The sequence below is a fragment of the Leuciscus leuciscus genome, assembly GCF_965113295.1.
Source record: "Leuciscus leuciscus genome assembly, chromosome: 4".
Taxonomy (NCBI): domain Eukaryota; kingdom Metazoa; phylum Chordata; class Actinopteri; order Cypriniformes; family Leuciscidae; genus Leuciscus; species Leuciscus leuciscus.
The window spans coordinates 32614871-32639464 of record NC_138728.1 but is presented as its reverse complement, the minus strand read 5'-3'; the positions used below and the strand labels follow the sequence as shown (position 1 = coordinate 32639464).

The window sequence follows — 24594 nt, the reverse complement described above, 5'->3', positions numbered from 1 at the left end:
AGGTATAATGCATTTTGGGGGCATTGACTATTTATATGAGAAGGATATTTAGTTTTGACACATGGATAAACTGTTTTGGGAGAGATATGAGCTTTTGCAGGGGATCCATGGTGTTGTGCTAAACCATCCAGGTTATTTTGACAAAAGCACTAAATGAATGCACATGTGCCAAGGCAATTGAGAAGGATCTGTGCTATTTTGACTGTACTGACCTTTTATATGGGAAAGGAATCTGCTTTTGAAGCATGGAAGAAGAGTTTGGGGAAAGATATTTGATTTTGCTAGTGAGCTATAATGTTGAGCAGAACTGTAAGACTGTTTGGCCAAATGACCTTATGGTTTTGAGAATGTCATCTCGGTTTCAAGAAATGAGCCAAACCAATCGAGAAAAACTCTAAGATCTTAAAAAAAAATAAAAAATGCAGCATTTATGTGGTAGCCAAAGTACTTAAAGTAACGTCACAACATTTATAGCTACCAACTGGAATATATTCTGTTTAAGTTTCTTTCTTCTGTAGAACATAAATATTTTGAAGAGTTTTTTTATTTTATTTTTTATACAATTGAAGCTCATTTATGTTTTGTCTTGAAGATCCACATAGGAAACAATGTTTGGATCAGAGAAGAGGCATTGAAGAAGATTAATTCAGCTACGAAGGATTCTCTCTATGTTAAACAGATGGCTGTGGCACTGTGGGGGACAGACACTTTAAAGAGCAGAAGTGTGTCAGGAAAGGAGTGTCCCATGAATAAACATTCTGCAAAGCCTCCCCTGACACCCTCCAAGCTGCAAGTTTTGAGATGTAATGTCATTTACATTATATTCATTCATTCATATACTTTGTTACCATTGCCAATTTAGTAAAAAGGGTTTTACATTAGTTGATTACCTTTCTAAGTTTTACTAGTTGAAAAGTGACAAATTAATCTTATCTTATCTAAAATGTATCTTTCAAGTCTGCTTCAGTGACTGGCTCAAACAAAGAGAACCCGAAAAAGGACAGAGAGAGAGAAGAGGGAGAAGCAAGTGGGGTATTACATACCCCAAAAATACAAGATGTCATAAAAAAAGAAAAGAAAAATGTAAAGTAAAATGTATTTCTATAATTCTGTTATTGTTCACCTTTACAGTTACTTCTATAGTTTTTAGCATTTTAATCATTTCAATTAATAATTTTGTGCATTACTGTTAGCATATCAATGGGTTGTTTTAAGGGGCTGCAATATCAAATAAAAGGAATTTGTTTGAATGGTTGCCTGTGCTTCTGAAGATTATTTCAAGTGTACTTGGAATTGCTTACATTATTTGTCACAACACCCAGTGGCAGGAAAAATAGAGAAGACATAGAGTCAGCCTGACCAGCTAAGACCAACAATGACCAGCTAAGACCAGCCTGACCAGCTAAAAAAGTGTTCAAAACCCCTCTAAAACCAGCCTGATAAACCAGCTAGGCTGGGAGACCAGCCAAAACCAGCCTGACCATCTTAGGCTGGTTAAAGCTGGATTTTTCAGCAGGGATATCCTAGGGTTTTTAAGAATATCACAATATCCATTTAACATTGTGGGATATGGTTTGTAAGAATGGCAATTTTGGTCTAGACAAATCACGTTTCTGATAATTTAATCTTAAAAATTGAAAAAATATAATCTTATAAAAAGTAGAATTTACGGCTGAGCTGCTATATAAGATGACATCAGATCATACAGGTGAACATAATAAAGTGGCCAGTGTACAAATTGTGAGGAATCAGTTTGGACCAAAAGTTAGTAATCAAGCACTATTTTAAAACATTTACGGAGAAAACTGCAATGCAAATGAGCTCTTTGGAATTATGTAATTGGCTGGCGATTTCATTGTTGTCCTATTTGTGTGTGGAAAGGATTCAGATGGCTGTGCTGCCCAGAGGGACCTTGAACAAGTTGTCTTTGGCATTTACATTATTAATGTAGAGGGGAGGTGATGCCACCACCACTCCAGCTGATGTTGGAATAGTGATTGAGGGTGTTGAAGTGCTTCACGACATGGGAGACATCGCTTCTGCATGTGCACTCTTAATGGGTGTCATATACGCAATGAACCTCAGTTATCCTCAGGAACTGAAAGCGTTCTTTGAGGTGCTTCAGAAAATCTTCCTCCAGCTGGATGCTACCAGACTCTCAACCAAGGTACAGATGCTTAAAAACAAACTGTAAGAGTGAACCAACATTGAGCGTTTGGCGTTTAACATGAAGGCCTGCTTTGCACTTGAAACCATTTAATTGACTTTTTTTTTAGTGACACACCACTGTTCTGGGTGACGTTTCTTTGTCATGTAAAGCGTGTCCAGAGTTTTTTTTCTAGTTTTTTCTTTTCTTTTCTAAAGCATTAATGCTGAGGGAGGTGTTACCGCCACCACCACTGATGTTGGAATAGTGATTGAGGGTGTTGAAGTGCTTCACGACTTGGGAGTTTATATACCTTTTTGTGTGTGTGTGTGTGTGTGTGTGTGTGTGTGTGTGTGTGTGTGTTTGTTTTTGTGGTTTACGAGGACTTTTGACCTGAATACGCACCAGCACTATGGGGACATTTGGGTTTATGAGGACAGAGGCCATGTCCTCATAAATCCGACAGCGTAGATGTCATTTACTACGTTCCAGAAGCTCCCTCTCAAAGTTTGGCGCCATGTCCTTACATACCACAAAACCCTGAAATTTTACCATACACAGTGTATCCCTGATTTCGAGAGTGCGCCCCTGTAGCCAGGTCCTGGTATTACACCCGCGTCATCAAAAATTTGCATCTTTTACACAAGTGTATTCTTTGGGGCCTGTGATTGGTCAGATCGGTACCGGTAGGCGGGAAATCGCGAAAACAAGATGGCGCCAGTGGGCGGAGCTTCAATCAGCTTTAGTGATTGGTCAGATCGGTACCGGTAGGCGGGAGATCGCGAAAACAAGATGGCGCCAGTGGGCGGAGCTTCAATCAGCTTTAAAATGTGTAGCAACTTAATGCAAAATACTAATTATTTAAGTATTTTTGCCTGTAATTTATTAATTTTGCATTAAATATATGATAAATAAATAAATAAAATCCCGTTTATATTATGATAAGTACAACGTAATCAGAGGTGTAGTCATTCGTCGTCACGTCATTTCCTGTTTGGACTGGACAAACTCTGCACCTGAGAAGACATCTGTGGACCTGATGAAGGCAACTGTTATCCAAAAGGTAAGTTATAATGTTGTTTAATTGCTTCTCTAATAGCATGTGGGTCCGGTTGGCTTGTTTGTGCATGTTCTGTATGCTCTTCGCTGCTCGTTTTACAGTTAGAAAGCAGCTAGCGCGTGATGCTAACGGTGCTAGCGGACCTATAGTGATTCTGTTTACAGACTGACATGAGGGAATCAGCGATGCTTGTCATTTTAAACTCGTTTTCGATTGCACTATTTGTAACTGCTACCTTTTCTGATCTCATAAAATAGTCTAGCCATCATAATAACGCGTTGTCATGACTACAGTATGTGAAGGGGAGGCTATTTCACCCAGTACAGTATCCTGATATGCTACTGTTAATATTACTACAGTTATGCTTGCTTTAAACACATTAAGACACAAATATGTGCTCTTATTACTCCTGACTATAATAAAATATACTCTGAATATTATTAGAACTGTCAGTCTGATTCAGTCTTATTAATACTGTCACTATTATTGCCTATAATGTATCAATTGTGAATGAAATCTATGAATGAATAGTTATTATCAATTAACATATTCCTTAAATATCATATAATAATAAAGTATTAAAATAACTTGAATGCTGTTTACCATAATTGATCAATTTATTTAAAACAAGCTTTTTGAATAATATGTCAAATGAAATGCAATGGTCGTGATTAATGAGAGTCTTTTTCTATGCGCGCAGACACATGGGATGATGGCTGAAGTGAGTCAGTGAAGGAGAAGATCAAGATCTGGAGGAGGACAGACACAGATGAGCTCCAGGGCAGATTCAGCAATCATTATAAAGGTGAGTTCAGGGTTTCCATGCTTAAGCAGTGCCATGCGACCAGTGTTCCTCAGAAACAGATTATTTGCCACTGTTATCAGTCACTGAATTATGATTGTGTGTGTAAGAAGTGAGTCACGATCACTTACTGTACATCTAGCACAGGCGCAATGTCTCGTATCACTCTCATACATACACACACTTGAACTCAGTGCCGTCCAAATGTATCTAGTTACCAGTGTCCCAGTAAAACTAGTGTCCTCATAGACCAGTATTCTGTTAAACTTACACAACACACTCAGTCAAAGTCAAACATCAGGATCATGTTCTTATGATGTCCTCATAAATCTAGTGTCCTCATAGACCAGGATTCTGTTAAACTTACACAACACACTGAGATTCTTCAGTAAAGTCAAACATCAGGATCATGTTCTTATGATGTCCTCATAAATCTAGTGTCCTCATAGACCAGGATTCTGTTAAACTTACACAACACACTGAGATTCTTCAGTCAAGTCAAACATCAGGATCATGCTCTTATGATGTCCTCATAAAACGGTGTCCTCATAAAACTGGTGTAAAGCTACACACAACCTGACACACTGTAATGAAAACACATGTAATGTGATGCATAAAAGCCGTGAACATTACCTTGTGGTAGCATTTAAATATTGAAATATTGATTTGAAAACTTTAACTATTTTGTAATCTTGTATATTATCTCAAATCAGTATTTCATGTGCAAATATTTATTGATAGGTAGCTGTGTATCAGGAGCCTTATTATCCTGTCAGTTTATTTTTTATTAATTACTGACTGACTGTACATTATCCTTTATATATTCCATTTATAATGCTTTTTTTAAACTCTTAGGTGAAGTGTTTCTGTATGTAATGCTTAATTTCATATTCTCAGATGAGCCATAAGAGCCAGTGGTCATCAGGCAGTGATTGTGCTGCTCTTACTGTGGGACTAGACAAGGTAAGTGAGAGTTGTGCTGGAAGAGAACGAGCAAACGAAGCAGAGACATCTGTGAGATCTAGTGTTCACATATTTACACCACTGTTTCATGTCTAATGTGATGTTTTGTAGACTTTGAGGTTGAACCCTCCACTCTCGAAATGAAGAGTCCGTCCCCGTCCCAGTCAGAAGTCAGAGATGTACAGAAGGTATTGTTTTTTTGGAAATCAAATTAGGGATACAGCGATATGAACATTTGGGCCGATAACTGATCATTCTTTATATTCGAAAGCCGATATCTGATATATTAGCCGATGAATCTAAATCCAAAATTTGATATACTTTGAAAGCCTGATTACAAAAACGAAACGCACATCATTTAAAGCCAATGTCCCAAACACTTCAACATAAATCAAACATATACAGTACAGTGGCCTAATGTAAGATTCCTTAACTTTTAAAATGAATTTTACATTCATATTTCCAACTTTCTTTATAAAAAAATTACAACACTTTACAAAAAGGTTTCATCTTGTTAGTATTAGTTAACATGAACTAACAATGAATGAACAATACTTCTACAGGATTTACTTAATGTTTATCTTACTTAACGTTAATCTCAACATTTTCCATGACATTTTAGGATCCAGTGTTGTATCTGTTAATTTAATACACTGTGAACGAACATGAATTCGCATATTTTATTAACTCACATTAACAAAAGTTTTTCAATATGAAAAGCAATTTCACTAAATTAATTGAATAGCTCTATTTGGAAATAATTAATCATTCTAGAATGATTGGTGTGATTTTGTAGGGGTTTGCATCTGCATAGAAAATAATAAATTGCAAACAGAGATAAAAAAATTAACAAAGATGTGAAATAAACAATGCCTCATATATTCCAGGTAAGTCTAACAGCATTTAGGTACAGAACTTGAGGAATCAACTGTAAAATAACACGGCAGAGTCTTTATATAGCCTGACTTCACAGAGGCCTATACTGCAATGTCACTACCACAGATGGGTATGAATGATAAAGCAATACATTGTGCAGCCCTACAAGTTAATGTTCATGGCTTTAATGCATCACATTACATGCATGTTCATTACAGTGTGTCAAGTGTGTGTGTGTCTTACACCTGTTTTATGAGGACACCGTTTTATGAGGACATCATTATAAGAGCATGTTCCTGATGTTTAACTTGACAGGAGAATCTCAGTGTGTTGTGTAAATTTGACAGAATCCTGGTCTATGAGGACACTAGTTTTACCGGGACACACATATGGAATATTAGGATCAATACTGATAACCCATAATTCACAGCTCATTGTGGCTAATACCAATAGCGAAAACTATTTGTGCTTGTCAGATTAAATATAATCATTGAAGAAGTTGGTCAAAAATAGCAACCTCTGTTTGGCTTTCAATAAGTGATACTAAAATTAGTATTTATTTGTCTTTTTTATATATTTTTACTACTTTTTTTTTCAGATGATAACTCTGAAGAATCAGATGAAACCTGAACAAGATAGAGCAACTCTAAAGGTATCCAATAAGTTAATGTAATAACTCTGTTTCCTCAGAAACAGATTATTTGCCACTGTTATCAGTCATTGAATTATGATTGTGTGTGTAAGAAGTGAGTCACGATCACTTACTGTACATCTAGCACAGGCGCAATGTCTCATATCACTCTCATACATACACACACTTGAACTCAGTGCCGTCCAAATGTATCTAGTTACCAGTGTCCCAGTAAAACTAGTGTCCTCATAGACCAGTATTCTGTTAAACTTACACAACCCACTCAGTCAAAGTCAAACATCAGGATCATGTTCTTATGATGTCCTCATAAATCTAGTGTCCTCATAGACCAGTATTCTGTTAAACTTACACAACACACTGAGATTCTTCAGTCAAGTCAAACATCAGGATCATGCTCTTATGATGTCCTCATAAAACGGTGTCCTCATAAAACTGGTGTAAAGCTACACACAACCTGACACACTGGAATGAAAACACATGTAATGTGATGCATAAAAGCCGTGAACATTACCTTGTGGTATTGATTTGAAAACTTTAACTATTTTGTAATCTTGTATATTATCTCAAATCAGTATTTCATGTGCAAATATTTATTGATAGGTAGCTGTGTATCAGGACCCTTATTATCCTGTCAGTTTATTTTGTATTAATTACTGACTGACTGTACATTATCCTTTATATATTCCATTTATAATGCTTTTTTTAAACTCTTAGGTGAAGTGTTTCTGTATGTAATGCTTAATTTCATATTCTCAGATGAGCCATAAGAGCCAGTGGTCATCAGGCAGTGATTGTGCTGCTCTTACTGTGGGACTAGACAAGGTAAGTGAGAGTTGTGCTGGAAGAGAACGAGCAAACGAAGCAGAGACATCTGTGAGATCTAGTGTTCACATATTTACACCACTGTTTCATGTCTAATGTGATGTTTTGTAGACTCTCAGTGAGGTTGAACCCTCCACTCTCGAAATGAAGAGTCCGTCCCCGTCCCAGTCAGAAGTCAGAGATGTACAGAAGGTATTGTTTTTTTGGAAATCAAATTAGGGATACAGCGATATGAACATTTGGGCCGATAACTGATCATTCTTTATATTCGAAAGCCGATATCTGATATATTAGCCGATGAATCTAAATCCAAAATTTGATATACTTTGAAAGCCTGATTACAAAAACGAAATGCACATCATTTAAAGCCAATGTCCCAAACACTTCAACATAAATCAAACATATACAGTACAGTGGCCTAGTTTGAACCAGTGTAAGGTTTCTTAGCTTCTAAAATGAATTTTACATTCATATTTCCAACTTTCTTTATAAAAAAATGGCAATACTTTATAAAAAGGTTTCATCTTGTTAGTATTAGTTAACATGTACTAACAATGAATGAACAATACTTCTACAGGATTTACTTAATGTTTATCTTACTTAACGTTAATCTCAACATTTTCCAAGACATTTTAGGATCCAGTGTTGTATCTGTTAATTTAATGCACTGTGAACTAACATGAACTCACATATTTTATTAACTCACATTAACAAAAGTTTTTCTCTCTGTTAGTTCATGTTAGTTAATGCAATAACATATGTATTGTGAAGTTTTACCAAACCATCTATTGCCTTAATAATAATAATAATAATAATAATAAATCAAATGAAATTAAAATGCAAACAAGTTATTAGACAACATTAAACTTAAAATGAAATGGCCTAAAGAGCTGAAGGAACACCCCTAAACTGAGGCTTTGTTAGATGGTTTTAGCTCAACGGAACACAACCTATATATGATAAATTAGATATTTATACAAAATAAACACAATATTACAACTTATACTTGCACAAAATCATGCACAGATTAACTTGAGCTATTATTAATAGTAATCAACTATTACATAGTGAAACTCCTGTTGTGGATGCGCTCCTCCCAGGACTACACGCTGAAACACAGCAACTAAACCCAAAGAATTCACGACGTTTTTAATGCAATAGTTTGCTCATTATAGTGTTATGTATATATGACAGTCCCAATCATAATTAATGTTTTGCTGACCACCGGTAGGCCTACAGTGAAGTGTTTACTGCAGCACTCATTAACTCAGCCAAATGCATCCTATATGAGATAAATCAGATATATAACAAAAATAAAAAATATTACAACTTACAATTCCACAAGCGAACTCTCCCTGTAACAATGCGCTGATTTCACAGATTTGTGATTCAAACATTTCAAAACCATCATGGTGAACAGCGCACATCTGAAGCTGAAGGAAGTAATCCATTATTTATTAGTGTTAATATAGCGGCCTAATTTTCTTATCGGATTGACAATGATAACATTAATAATGAGCATTATTTTCATGCATCCCTGATTGGTTATGACCATATATTTATAGGGTTTTAACTTTATACTTGATTACAACTTATGTCACAGTGTTTTAAATCTTAAGTCACTGTTTGAAATGTCCCATCATACCTGAATTAGTTTGGCGTCATCCTTTTGCTCAAGTATATCATTGATAATGTGAAATTGTTTTAATTTTATGTTTTATGACAGTGATCAGTCAGTGTTAATGGAGTCAAGTATCTGTGCTGCTTCATTTGGAGAATCTCTGAATCCTTTGTATCTAATAGATGTTTATTTTTTATTTCTTTGCCTTGCTTTCAGGTGAGCCCTGAGAAGGAACAATCATCATTGGAGGATCAAGACTGTGTTGAGATGGTAATAAAAAGAGCATTGCATCATTTTAGGAAATGCTAGTCTAGTAAGAACTTTTTCACATCATCTTTGGGGCTGTTTTACACCTGGTCATTTCATTGTCAAAACAATTCCATTTACACTTGGCCACATAAATGTGTCTGCACAAAACAGACATAAATCCGATCTTCATTTCCCGCGCTATATCAGATTTAACGGTGTTCACGTCATCGAAAGCTACCGCTATGAGCAGCATTTTTTGTATCAGCTCATTTTAAGATCAATAGGAGAGAGAGTAGCATCAGCACTGGTAAAATCATTTATTCTCACTACTTTTAATGAAGATGACTGTGTGTTGAGCATCTGCGACTTACTTTAATTTATTTTTAGTTTGTATTTTGTGCATCAGCATGCTGAAGAGATCCTCAGCTACTCATCTGCAGTGATGCGTGTTGCAGAAGCGCTGTCATATCTCACTATAACGTGTCATATAGCCTAAAATACGTTCTCACCTGTTTATTATTTGGCATTTTTGGGAGGAGTAAAATTCATAGTGTTACCATTAATTACCTTTACTCTAGTGACCCACCACAGTCTAATCTGTCCCTCCACAGTTTGAACCAAAAGAACCGAAAATATTTTTACGCCTCATAATAACATAAATTGTCTTTGTTTTTTGCGCAATTGCTTTGGCAAAGCATCTCTCAAACATATTAAAATCAAAAGCACAACATGGCTTAATGCCCTTATCAAATCGCAAAAGACGATAAGAGAGTAAGTCTGTAGTCTGTTGTGCTGCGTGTTTCAAACTGAAGAGCACACTTTGCTCGCTCGATCAGCTCATGATCTGGCTTTTTCCATGCCTCGTTTCACAGGGAATGAATGCAGTGAACTCCATCTCTGCATGTGCCATAAGTTTAACATGCATTTGGGAACGCAACCAGCACCAGTTACTCTCTATTTTCACATTCGCATTATATCCACATTTTTTGTGGTAATACAATTTTGCAATAGGATGCGTTTATAAACCTGTTTTCAATTAAACTGCAGGTTTCTGCCAGTATGACAGCTTAAGTGAAGAAATTAAGAAAGTATTATAACCTCTTATTGTAAAATAATATACTCATTATAAAATATTAATTTTTCATTGACAGTATTAGTATATCACTGTCTAGGCGATAATTCTAATAATAGTGATCTTAGTGAAGTATTATAGTTGTTATTAATATGATTATTATTATTAAACGGTGCCATTTGTCATGTTTCATAAATGACTTCTGAATACAGGTTAAACTGAAGATGTTCTTGTTTTAAATGTCTCTTTTTCTTTAAGATGAGATCAGTATGACGGACTCTGATGCCAGTGATCCTGATGAAAGCGGTTCTGAAGGTGATGTTCCTGCTGGAGCTGCAGGCGTCTCCAGTAATGTTGGTATGTGTCAACTAATGCTGGGTACACACCAAAAGATTTTTTACATCTTATAAGATTTTCAAAATGTGATAGACCACAAACATGAGGACAAAAAATCCTAGATTTAACCGTTTTGCTCCTATAGTGTGTGGTGTGCCATGATGTGACAAAGACCGTGAGGGTTGGGTATCGTTTAAATTTTAACGATTCCGATTCTGCTTATCGAATCCGGTTCTTAACGATTCTTGGTTTCGATTCCAATATTTATTGGAGAGAAAAAAGAGAGCAAATACTTTTTTCTACCTTTTATTCTTGTTACATTTAGGCTATTACCAGTAAAACTGTGACAATGCATCTTAATTTACAATATACTGTATATATATAACACTTTAAGGAATTATAGACTCGACTCGTATTAATTGTCTGATGTATTTATTCATGATCTCTATTTTAAACAAAACTGGTTCTCATTTTATCCAGAATTATGCGGCTCTAGTTTTGTACCTGAGTGTGAGAGACTGCTATTGCTGCTGCTAGTAGCTTTATCTGGTGTGTGGAAACCTGTGGTACTGCTGTTGAGAGATCGCACCGAATCAAATGCGCTGCATTCCTTCAAATTGACCCTGTGTTGCAGCAAATGTTTCATCATATTGGAGGTGCTTCCTCCCTTGCATGAAATGTCTTTCTTGCATGTGATACAATTCGCTGTATTTTCATCTTTTTTTGAAAAGCTTAACCAAACTTTTGAACGTCTGCTGCGCTCCGCCATCGTAAATATAACGTACAGCGCATGTGCGGCAGGCAGGTCCTGGCAGATCAATACAACTGTAAACAAATGCTCACTGCCATTCACCTCGCGCATGTGAGCATCACCAAAGTAAGGAATCGATAAGCGGAATTGAAGTGCGCACGTCTTATCGAATCCCCGGTTTTTGGCATTTTGGAACCGGTTCTAGATACCCAACCCTAAAGACCATGCAATCAGAGTCTCGACTGTTAACACTCTAGAGACCTCAGAATAAGCATGGCGGACGATATGCAGGAAGAAATTGCAATGATAGTGTTTGGAAAAGTTTTACACAACACGTTGTGTAAACATTTGTGCCACAAATCAACAAGCTTGATCCTCCATCTCTGCTGTCCACATCAATTTCACTTTGTGCTGCGCCATGACTGCGTTTGTTATGCTTCCGTCTTCCTTCATCTCGCTTTCTGATTGGATATTGTTTCCTTTCACGTGATAATCTCCAGAGCATGCGCGCGTTTGTCCGTGGGCTTCCCCCCACATTTCAGGATTTCTGATCGTAAATATTCAACATGTTGAATATTTGCGATTCGTGATCAGGGCGGCTCCGACGTTCTTCCGATCAGGTTCGGACACTCTTAACACACCTCACACCAAGGGAAAATCTGATAAGATAATCTATAACCATCAAGATAATCGGGACACAGCTAGGATTGTCAGAAGGGGGAAATCGGCCCAAAATCAGCCTGATTATCTTTTGGTGTGTACCCAGCATAACAAGTTTGTGTTTATGAACATGTTTATTATTATTTTAAACCAATATATATTGTGGTGCAATTTTACGTTAGTATTTTCACCAAAGAAAAATGGTTTTAAGCCAGTTATATACACTGAACAAAATTATAGATCTAACTCAAAGTTCTTCTTCTATGTACCCAAAATGCCTATTTCTCTCAAATATTGTTCAAAAATCTGTCTAAATCTGTGTTAGTGAGCACTTCTCCTTTGCCGAGTTAATCCATCCACCTCACAGGTGTGGCATATCAAGATACTGATTAGACAGCATGATTATTGCACAGGTGTGCCTTAGGCTGGCCACAATAAAAGGCCACTCTAAAATGTGCAGTTTTATCACACAGCACAATGCCACAGATGTCGCAAGTTTTGAGGGAGCGTGCAATTGGCATGCTGACAGCAGGAATGTCCACCTGCTGTTGCCCGTGAATTGAATGTTCATTTCTCTACCATAAGCCGTCTCCAAAGGCTTTTCAGAGAATTTGGCAGTACATCCAACCGGCCTCACAACTGCAGACCACGTGTAACCACACCAGCCCAGGACTTCCACATCCAGCATCTTCACCTCCAACACCGTCTGAGGCCAGCCACCCGGACAGCTGCTGCAACAATCGGTTTGCATAACCAAAGAATTTCTGCACAAACTGTCAAAAACCGTCTCAGGGGAGCTCATCTGCATGCTCATCGTCCTCATCGGGGTCTCGACCTGCAGTTGGTCATTGTAAACGACCTGCGTGGGCAAATGCTCACATTCGATGGCGTCTGGCACTTTGGAGAGGTGTTCTCTTCACGGATGAATCCCGGTTTTCACTGTACAGGGCAGATGGCAGACAGGTTTGCTGATGTCAACATTGTGGATCGTGTGGCCCATGGTGGGGTTATGGTATGTGCAGGCGTATGTTATGGACAACGAACGCAGGTGCATTTTATTGATGGCACTTTGAATGCACAGAGATACCTTGATGAGATCCTAAGGCCCATTGTTGTGCCATTCATCCACGACCATCACCTCATGTTGCAGTATGATAATGCACGGCCCCATTCTGCAAAGATCTGTACACAATTCCTGGAAGCTGAAAACATCCCAGTTCTTGCATGGCCACCATACTCACCGGACATGTCACCCATTGAGCATGTTTGGGATGCTCTGAATCGGCGTATACGACAGCGTGTTCCAGGTCCTGCCAATATCCAGCAACTTCACACAGCCATTGAAGAGGAGTGGACCAACATTCCACAGGCCACAATCAACAACCTGATCAACTCTATGCGAAGGAGATGTGTTGTACTGCGTGAGGCAAATGATGGTCACACAAGATAATGACTTGTTTCCAGACACCCGACACCCCCCAAAGATGCTCTATTGGGTTGAGATCTGGTGACTGTGGGGGCCATTTTAGTACAGTGAACTCATTGTCATGTTCAAGAAACCAATTTGAAATGATTCGAGCTTTGTGACATGGTGCATTATCCTGCTGGAAGTAGCCATCAGAGGATGGGTACATGGTGGTCATAAAGGGATGGACATGGTCAGAAACAATGCTCAGGTAGGCCGTGGCATTTAAACGATGCCCAATTGGCACTAAGGGGCCTAAAGTGTGCCAAGAAAACATCCCCCACACCATTACACCACCACCACCAGCCTGCACAGTGGTAACAAGGCATGATGGATCCATGTTCTCATTCTGTTTACGCCAAATTCTGACTCTACCATCTGAATGTCTCAACAGAAATCGAGACTCATCAGACCAGGCAACATTTTCCAGTCTTCAACTGTCCAATTTTGGTGAGCTCGTGCAAATTGTAGCCTCTTTTTCCTATTTGTAGTGGAGATGAGTGGTACCCGGTGGGGTCTTCTGCTGTTGTAGCCCATCCGCCTCAAGGTTGTGCGTGTTGTGGCTTCACAAATGCTTTGCTGCATACCTCGGTTGTAACGAGTGGTTATTTCAGTCAAAGTTGCTCTTCTATCAGCTTGAATCAGTCGGCCCATTCTCCTCTGACCTCTAGCATCAACAAGGCATTTTCGCCCACAGGACTGCCGCATACTGGATGTTTTTCCCTTTTCACACCATTCTTTGTAAACCCTAGAAATGGTTGTGCGTGAAAATCCCAGTAACTGAGCAGATTGTGAAATACTCAGACCGGCCCGTCTGGCACCAACAACCATGCCATGCTCAAAATTGCTTAAATCACCTTTCTTTCCCATTCTGACATTCAGTTTGGAGTTCAGGAGATTGTCTTGACCAGGACCACACCCCTAAATGCATTGAAGCAACTGCCATGTGATTTGGTTGATTAAATAATTGTATTAATGAGAAATTGAACAGGTGTTCCTAATAATCCTTTCGGTGAGTGTATAACCAAAGGAAAACTGGCCACACTGACTGAATGCCAGCAGTGTAAGACCGCTGAGGATCCTTTCCGTGGGTTTTCAATTTCTGCCTCTCTCTCATTCTCTGTACAGAAGAATACATGCTTTAGTATTCTCTAAACACATGAGAGCTTTTGTACTTGCAATGATGGTTGTATTCTAATGACACTATACTCTTCTAGAGCTGATGTACAGCCCAAACTAACTTTGTTGAATACTTTTCCTGTTATCTCTGTAATTCTGCTTTGAAACTTGACAATTCTGTTTACATTTTCTGGATATAACAGAATTGTCTTTTTAGGTAAACCGTCCCTTGTAAGTCGGTTTCTCTACATGTTGCAGCATATATTGCATGTTGAGTGAGTTCATACATTTCAAAGCCTGTTTAATGACATCTTTAAATTGTGCCTGTTTCCAAGGGCTGTTTTGTCAATCTTTTCGAAGTTTTGAATGGTTCATCTGTTTGTCATTTTAATATGTCAAAACAGTAATGATACTGTATGCTTTCTGAAAGATCACACAGTTGTGCAAGTTTTATTGACCATGTTTTAAGTTTGTGGATGTCACTTTCCCCTTAAAATGGCATGACATGATTGTATTACATGGTAAAACTGAAAAAATCTCAATGTTTATGATGATATTATTGAATTCATAATTAAAGCACTTCTAAAACACTTCTGTCCCTGTAATGTTGCAAGTTGTTTTGTGTATTGTATTGGAGATCCGGTACTCTTTAATCACCTTAGTCTTGGTAATACACCGTGTTGTCAGGTTTGTGTGTGTGTGTGGGCATGTACCATTAAACACACTCGTCCTTATAATGTTGGATTATGCAGTTGTGTATTGTGTTTAAGATCCAGTCCTCTTAAATCACCTTAGTCTTGGTAATACACTGTGTTGTCAGGTTTGTGTGTGTGTGTGGTCATGTACCAGTAAAACACATTGGTCCCTGTAATCCACTGAAATGACATATTTAGTGTATTGTAAAAAGAGTGTCCTCATAATCAAGTCGGGCCCCAAAAATCACAATTATGTCATAGGCGGGAACATTTTAGGATGGGCGGGAATGTCCTTGTGTACCACCAAAATATCATATGGTCATATTTTCTGTTCTGTTGTGTGTATAGAACATTTGAAGTCAGATTTGTGATCTGCAGATTAAAACAAAATTTTTGATATTTGTATCATCACTGTAGGGCATTGGGAAAGGGGTGTCCCCATATACCACCACCAAACTTGTTTGGGCATCAGTGTCCTTCTATACCACAAAAACAAGTATGTGTGTGTGTGTGTGTGTGTGTGTGTGTGTGTGTGTGTGTGTGTGTGTGTGTGTGTGTGTGCGTGTGCGTGTGTGTGTGTGTGTGTGTGTGTGACATGCTGACCACTGTTCTGGTGACATGTTTCTTTGTCATGTAGCGTGTACAGATGCTTAAAAACAAAATGAGTGAAGTTTGTGGAGCTTAACATAAAGGCCTGCTTTGCACTTGAAACCATTTACCGTATTTTCCGCACTATAAGGCGCACTTAAAAGCCTTTAATTTTTTCAAAAAACGACAGTGCGCCTTATAATCCGGAGCGCCTTATATATGGATCTGGCGCCTTATATTAATGTCTGTAAAACAACCGCTGACTTAAACCTTGTTTATACTTTCGCCTGGCACCGGAGCGCGAGCCTCCGCTGACTGCGCGCGCACCTCCCCAAACAGACGAGGCATTTATACTTGACGCAACTGTTTTGTTTTAGACTGAACACCAGACCATACAACTGATTTAGACGCGCAAACTGGGTGCCGGTGTGATGAGATGTACTAATATCCGTCTGCTCGGGCAGATTCGGCTCAAAGTCGTGCATCTTCGGATGCGGAGGCGCGCGCGCTGTCACAATGACGTCATTTTGCCGCGCGCGCGCCTCCGCATCCGAAGATGCACGACTTTGAGCTGAATCTGCCCGAGCAGACTGATATTAGTTTTGTATTACCTTCGCGCTCATGCGGACGCGTCGAGTATAAACAAGGTTTTACAGCTCAGCCACTTGTTTTTTCATATTTTTTTGCAAGTGGTAGATCTTGGTTTACATTTGGACTTTGGATGTGATCTTAGGCTTGAAAAGGTTGGTGACCACTGCATAACGCAAACCCAGTCAAACGTTTGACTGCAGTATCTTCTATTCTATGCGCCTTATAATCCGGTGCGCCCTATATATGAAAACAGTTCTAAAATAGGCCATTCATTGAAGGTGCGCCTTATAATCCGGTGCGCCTTATAGTGCGGAAAATACGGTAATTGAAAAACAAACACTTGAAACCATTTAATTGAAAAACACTTGAAAGGTTATATAACTTTTTTCGTTTTTTTGTGACACGCACCACTGTTCTGGGTGACATGCATGTAAAGCGTGTCCAGAGTTTTTTTTTTTTTTTTTTTAAGGTAAAGATAAATGCTGCCTTTAAATGCTGCCACTCATGGATATGTTTAACTGTTTTTTTTCTCTTTTGTAAAACAGAATTTTATAAACTGTAGTGTTGTGTTGTTGAATAAAGGAACTAACAAATGTTGAGTTGAGTTTACTTAAGTAATTTGTGTGGAACTTGCTGACAAACTATAGTTAAACCTAACTAGTAAAAATTAAAGTTAGAGAAAGCATTTTATTTTAATTAATTAAGCTTGAATTTATTGTTTTGTTGTTAAATTATTAGTTTAGTTTGAGTAGATAAATATGTAATATGCAACTTCCAAACAAATTTTGTTAGTCCATATAACATAGTTAAACTCAAACGTCTCTTGTTCAGCAAAAATTCTTGATAATAGTTGGCTTGAGTCAAAAAATATTATTTCTCCCTAAAACAACCCCATTAAGTTAGATAACCTTGAAATATTTGTTTTCAACTTTAATAATTACATTTTATGGAACCTGTTGATAAGGAAAAATTAAAGTCAAGCTTTCATTTTTTTTTTTTTTTTTTTGAGTGTATGAAATAATGTGTTCGTGGATATCTGTTTAAACATCGATGTTTATGTGGTAACAATAATGTTTCATAGTGAGGACCGGCTTGATCGCTTCAGTGAATGCTCTCTGCAAGTGCTGTTGTAATGATCCTGGTTCTCTTACGAGAGGTCTCTCGTACTGCGTAAGATATCTTACGCTAGGGGAAAATCCTTTTTCTGCGTGAGATATTGAAGCCAAAAATTATCCTAAATTTTGTAATAATGCAAAACGCGTTGCGGCAGCATGCAGACATAGGCGAGACAGCTCGCGCACCTATTGGCTGCTCTGCGGCAACTGCAGCAGCCTATCGAGCGAGGCCTGGCGTGACGCCAGACCCAATCAGGGCACTTCGCGCCCGCTGAGTCACGTCCCGCCGAAATGGGCGTGGTCTAGGCCTATAAATACCGCTCGCAGGCAGCTATTATCTGATTTTTCATCCTTCAAGCGAAGCACACGCATCGCTGGAGCCGGAGAAGAAGCCGCGCCGTCTGAGAGAGAGCACCTTCAGCGGGACGAGTCACTGAAGTCGCTGGCCGCGCCGCCTTCCTGCCTTCCTGCTGCGCTTTCCGGCGCTTATATCCTTTCCTTATTACACTGTACTTTTGTGTGTGTGTGTCGCCGCCGCGACACACATTCTAAAAGAGCTAGCGTCTTTTTAAAGATGCCTTCCTGCGGCTCGTGCAGAGCCACACTCAGCGACGGGGACCGCCACGTGGTTTGCGTTTCCTGCCTGGGTGAGGAACATGCAGTTCTCGCGCTCGCTGACGGCGGCTGCCCTCACTGCGAGCTGATGGCAATGGCGACTCTGAGGACTCGCCTAGCCTTCTTCACCGAGACTGCTCCCCCGCCCGCCGCGGCGTCGCGCCGTAAAAAGCGCCGTGCCCAGCGGGCCCCGGAACCCTCCCTCAGCCGCCAAAGCTCGCCGGTTCGCCCGCTTGCTTCCCCGGCTTCGTCAGCCTCGCTTCCTGACGGACAGCGGCCGCCGTCTGCCGCCGCTTCCGTTGACATCGTGGATGAGGAAGCCCTGCTGGGAGAGGATGATTCCTGCTCTATCCTGGCGTCAGGCAGTGAGCATTGGGTGGGCTCTGAGGACCCCGCGCCCCCTGCCCGCACGTCGTCAGGCAAGAGAGCGTCCATCGAGACGGAGCTCATGCGAGTACTCGCACAGGCCGCGGCGAGCCTCGGCCTCGAGTGGTCTTCGCCTGAGCAGCCCGCTCACAACCGGCTGGATGGATTTTTCCTGCCTGGGGAGCGCGCTTCGCCTGCGTCCAGACCGGCGCCTTTTCTTCCTGAGTTATACGAAGAAGTCGCCAAGTCCTGGAACGCCCCTATTCGGCTAGAGTGCGTCCTGCTGTTTCTTTGGCATTCTCCGCTGTTGACGATGCCAAGAACAAAGGATACCTTTCGCTGCCGCCGGTCGAAGAGGCGATAGCGGCCCACTTATGCCCGCCCTCTGCTGGACGGCGTGCTAAGTCGGCCCTACCCTCTAAAGCTTGCCGCACGACGTCAAGCCTGCTCCGCCGCGCTTTCTCCGCCGCCGGGCAAGCTGCGTCAGCGCTGCACACCATGGCAACGCTTCAGATCTTCCAGGCCGATCTCCTCCGTAAGCTGGATGAGGAAGGACCTGACGCGATCTGCGTGCCGGACTTAAGGAGTGCCACGGACCTCGCTCTCCGTGCTACTAAGTCTGCAGCGCAAGCCATTGGACGGAATATGGCCTCTCTCACCGTGACTGAGAGACATCTTTGGCTGACGCTCTCGGAAATGGCCGAGTCTGAGCGCACCGCGTTCCTCGACGCCCCGCTTTCCGCCACAGGCCTCTTTGGATCCTCCGTCAAGGATTTCGCGGAGAGATTCGCAGAGGTACAGAAAGCGTCACAGGCTATGAAGCACTTCCTCCCGAAGCGCTCCAGCTCTGCAGCAGGCCGTGCGATACCGTCTGCACAGAGCTCACAGCCCCAGCCACCGTCCACTGCCACCACTTCGCAGCGCCGCCAGGCCCGAAGTGCGAGACCGCGCTCCCGCTCATCCGGTCGCCGCCCCGCTGTACGTGGCTCGCGACCTAGGATTACGGTGAAGCCCGAGGCCCCGAAGTCGTCCTAGCACAGCTAGGAAAACGACGGTGTTTAAGTCCCGCTGCGGCCAGACTCACACCAAAGCTATTCGCTCGTCCAGTTCCAGCAAATGTGACTGTTCCAGTGTTTTCTGCAGCCAACAAGTCGGTTCTGTCACCCGCTTGCCTGCACACAAATGCCGTTTTCACGGCTACCCAGATAAGTCCCCAAAAGAGTGTATTTTCTGGTGTCCCGGCCACGGCCGATGGTGTTTCATGTGTAGTAAGAATGCCCACTGCCCAGTGCCCATCCCTACACACAAGCACAGCCTGTCACACAGGGCTCGCGCACATAAAACCGACTCAGATCGGTTGCGCTTCAAACATGGTGAATGTGCCCACTACCCAGTGCCCACTAACACCGCGTTATGCATGTCTCACGGTTTCTGTAAAAACGAAACCAACGTGCACTCGCTTCACGCAAGCGAACGATGCTTTCGGTGTGATAAATGTGCCCGCTGTCCCGCGCCCACATCCACACATAGACATGACAGTTCCCACGGGAACCGCCCAGCCCTCCCCCTCGCGGCTGACCACCGCAGAGGAGTCGAGCGCGGGCAATCTGCCCGCTGTTATCAGCGCGCCCCATGCCTCAAATGTCACGAGCGCGATGCTTGTGTTGCAGCACGCCGAAGCTTCTCCATCGCTGAGCGAGCGGAGCGCGCTTCGTATTCAACCCCTAGCTATCCATGCAGACGCATGGGCAAAGCTGCCCGGGGTTTCGAAGTGGGTGCTGAACATTATAAAAAGAGGCTATTCGCTGCAGTTTCGCCGACGCCCTCGCCGCTATGTGGCGCGCGTCGAGACCACGGTAAAAACAGAAGTAGCACATTTACTTCGAGCCGAAGTGGCGAAACTATTGAGCAAAGGGGCCATAGAGCCTCTCTCTCAAGTTCAGAGCGAAGGAGGGCTATACAGCAGATACTTCCTGGTACCGAAAAAAGACGGGGGTCTCAGACCCATACTAGATCTAAGGCAACTGAACAAAGTGCTTGTGAAGCGACAGTTCAGGATGCTCACGACCAGACAAATCCTTGTGCAGATTCGCCAAGGAGATTGGTTTGTGTCAATAGATCTGAAAGACGCGTATTTTCAAATACAGATAGCGTCACGTCACAGGCGATATTTGAGATTCACCTTCGAGGGCCAGGCATATCAGTACACAGTCCTGCCATTCGGTTTGTCCCTGGCACCCCGTACATTTACGAAGTGCATGGACGCGGCGCTCGCACCCCTCAGAATGAGAGGCATGCGAGTGCTGAACTATTTGGACGATTGGCTGATTCTAGCGCAATCTCGCGCAGTGCTCATAGAACACACGACCATTTTACTCGATCACCTCGAGGATTTGGGTCTCAGTGTCAATTGGGCGAAGAGCTCTCTGTTACCCAGTCAGAAGATATCTTTCCTGGGCACAGAATTGGACTCGCTGTCCATGATAGCGCGACTATCGCCACAGCGCGCGGTAGACATTCAACGCACAGCGAACGCGTTTCGCTGCGGCGCGTCTGTCCCGCTCAAGAAATTTCAGAAGATGCTAGGTCTCATGGCCTCAGCATCGTCAGTGCTCCAGCTGGACCTGCTCCGCATGCGCCCGCTGCAGTTTTGGCTGAAAGCGCGAGTCCCACGCAGAGCGTGGGCATCCGGTTCGCTTCGCCTCAGAGTCAATCAGAAGTGCGTCACAGCTCTGAAACCTTGGAGAGCGAACGACTGGTACCAATCAGGTGTAAGCCTGGGGACTTCCTCGAGGGTGAAAGTGGTGTCCACGGACGCGTCCACCTCGGGATGGGGAGCGCTGCTCGAGGGCAGACCGTTCTTCGGCCAGTGGTCGGAACGGGAGAAGCTCCTGCACATAAACTGCCTCGAAATGCTGGCAGTAGACAACGCGCTGACGCGTTTTTGTCCCCAGATAAAAGGACGCCACGTCTTGGTCCGTTCGGACAACATGTCTGTGGTGTCCTACATAAATCGCCAGGGCGGCCTCAGGTCCAAGAACCTGTACAGGCTGGCAGAACGCCTCCTGGTATGGGCTCAGTGCAACCTGCGCTCGCTCAGAGCAGCGCACGTGCCAGGGCTCCTGAATATAGGACCGGACAGACTGTCCAGGAACAATGTTCCGGCAGGCGAGTGGTCTCTACACCCACAGACAGTCCAACTGCTGTGGAAGAAATTCGGCAGAGCGGAAGTAGACCTGTTTGCGTCTCAAGAAAACGCTCACTGTCAGGAATTTTTCTCCAAGAGCAGGAGCGCGCTGGCCCATGTGTGGCCCCGCCGCCCGCTCTATGCTTTTCCCCCCGTCTCTCTCCTGCCTCAGGTGATAGAACGGATCAGGGAAGAAGGATGCTCAGTACTGCTGGTGGCACCGTTCTGGAAAAACCAACCTTGGTTCCCAGTCGTGATGCAGTTAGCGAGTACTGCCCCGTGGCCAGTACCAGTGAGGAGAGACCTCCTCTCACAGGCCCACGGTTCGATCTGGCATCCTCACCCGGAACTATGGTCCCTTCATGTCTGGGCCATCAACGGGTACATGTTGGACTCCCTGAAGGAGTATTAAACACGATCACGCAGGCTAGAGCTCCGTCTACGAGACGACTCTATTCCTCGAAATGGTCAGTGTTTTCGGGCTGGTGCACAGCCCGTGGTGTGTCACCCACAGACTGTGGTGTGGCGGAGGTGCTTTCCTTCCTACAAGAGCTGTTGGATGGGGGCAGGGCCCCCTCCACGCTCAAAGTTTATGTGGCGGCTATAGCAGCGTTCTCAGAAACAACGCTTGGTCAGTCAATAGGAAGGAACGATTTAGTCATCCGCTTCCTTAGAGGGGCTAAGAGACTGAATCCTCCCAGACCTCCCTCAGTCCCCGTATGGGACCTTTCTACGGTTCTGGAAGCCATGAAAGGTGCGCCATTTGAGCCTTTACAGTCAATTGATTTGAAACACCTGTCTTTCAAGACGGTGTTTTTGCTGGCTCTCGCTTCGGTGAAGCGCATAGGGGATCTGCACGCGCTCTCTGTGAGCGCGGCGTGCATGGAGTTTGGGCCTAATGACTCAAAAGTTATACTCAAACCTAAGCACGGTTATGTTCCGAAATCCCTCAACACACCGTTTAGGGCGCAGGTTATCTCCCTGTCAGCCCTACCGGTCCCTGATGAGGAAAGAGACGCGAGCCTCCTTTGCCCAGTCAGGGCATTACGAGCTTATGTGTCTCGCTCGTCTGGTTTCAGACAGACGGAGCAGCTCTTTGTTTCGTTTAGCGGACGTTCTAAGGGACTAGCCGCGTCGAAACAGAGCCTATCCAGATGGATAGTTGATGCTATAGCGCTGGCATACGCCTCCAAGAGCATGCAGTGCCCGTTGGGTGTCAGAGCGCACTCCACGAGAGGCATGGCCTCTTCGTGGGCCTGGTCAAGTGGGATTGCCTTGCAAGATATTTGTATGGCGGCAGGCTGGGCCTCCCCGTCTACATTTATAAGGTTTTATAACCTAGAGGTTCCCGCCCTGCAGGCCAGGCTGCTGTCGGTCTAAGTTTACCAGTATTGTCTGACCTGATGCGAGCAGCTCAGAATGCTGCGTCTACTGGGCACAGCTCAATGTTCGACAGTAAAAAAAGTAGCAGCACGAGATGTGCCTGGGCAAACTGTGTAAGACCCACATTCCCCCATCAGTTCAGGCCGTACCCCGCCCTGTCTGTATGATGAAATTCGCGTCTCAGCGACGCTGCCATATGTGGAAGAGTGCGGCTTCGCCCCTCCCTCTTCCCGGACTCCCTGTGAGTTCCCTGAGTGATTGTGCACTATATGTACCCCGGGCTTTCGCCCTTGGGTCTTTGGTGTCAGATCTCAGCATGCACGGCGTTTTGCATTGGGTCCCCTAGCGTAAGATATCTTACGCAGTACGAGAGGCCTCTCGTAAGAGAACGTACTCGGTTACTAACGTAACCTCGGTTCTCAATAGAAGAGGGAACGAGTACTGCGTATCTTGCCGTGCATGCACACGCTCTGGTTGCTTCGATGATGAAAAACCAGATAATAGCTGCCTGCGAGCGGTATTTATAGGCCTAGACCACGCCCATTTCGGCGGGACGTGACGCAGCGGGCGCGAAGTGCCCTGATTGGGTCTGGCGTCACGCCAGGCCTCGCTCGATAGGCTGCTGCAGTTGCCGCAGAGCAGCCAATAGGCGCGCGAGCTGTCTCGCCTATGTCTGCATGCTGCCGCAACGCGTTTTGCATTATTACAAAATTTAGGATAATTTTTGGCTTCAATATCTCGCGGAAAAAGGATTTTCCCCTAGCGTAAGATATCTTACGCAGTACTCGTTCCCTCTTCTAGAGAGAACCGAGGTTACGTTAGTAACCGAGTACGTTTTTTGTTTTGTCTTGTTAAAGGACTTTTTAATGTTGAAATCTATTCTGATTTTTCCATTGTGTCTGTTCCTTTCCTGTGTTTGATTTCCATTCTTCTGTGTTGTCATATTAGTCACCATGGTCACCTTCATTAGTTCCAGCTGTTAATATCCACTCATTGCTTTGTGTATTTATGTTCTACAGTTAGGTTTTATGAGTTGTTGTTGGTGAAGTGTGTGGTTTACCTGGGTTTTTTCTTGTATGTTCCTGGTTTCCCTTCCATGTTTAAAGGATTATTGCCTTGATCTCTGGCCTGGATTATTTATGGTTTGCCTTTTATAATTAAATCTGTGTGAGCATTTGAATTCGCCCTGGCCCCATGCACGCTGTGCATTTGAATCAAAATGCTCCAAACATTAGGATACATGTTTTTACTCCAATCTCATTTCAAAAACGCATGAGAACATTTTATTTTTATTTTTTTTGTGTGTGTAGTGTACTTAAGTGTTCCTTTTTAATGATTTATGGTTATAGACTGCCTGCATTTCACAGGAGTAAACATTCACACAAGTCTCTGTACATGAACATGGTAAAATAAAAATGATAGGTATGTTGAACAGGAACTGTTTTAGGAATGGCACAAAG

General features: G+C 42.7%; 1 protein-coding gene across 1 annotated transcript; it reads left to right on the top strand.

The window, feature by feature from the left end:
* The first annotated feature begins 2468 nt into the window (after positions 1–2468).
* Positions 2469–11713, top strand: LOC309496778 (uncharacterized protein). The gene is made up of 7 exons (XM_082166901.1): positions 2469–4011; positions 4906–4984; positions 5083–5159; positions 7256–7321; positions 7433–7513; positions 9159–9212; positions 10522–11713. The coding sequence occupies exons 1-7, from the start codon at positions 3976–3978 to the stop codon at positions 10534–10536; spliced, it is 408 nt and encodes a 135-aa protein (XP_082023027.1). The 5' UTR covers positions 2469–3975; the 3' UTR covers positions 10537–11713.
* The last annotated feature ends 12881 nt before the right edge of the window (positions 11714–24594 follow it).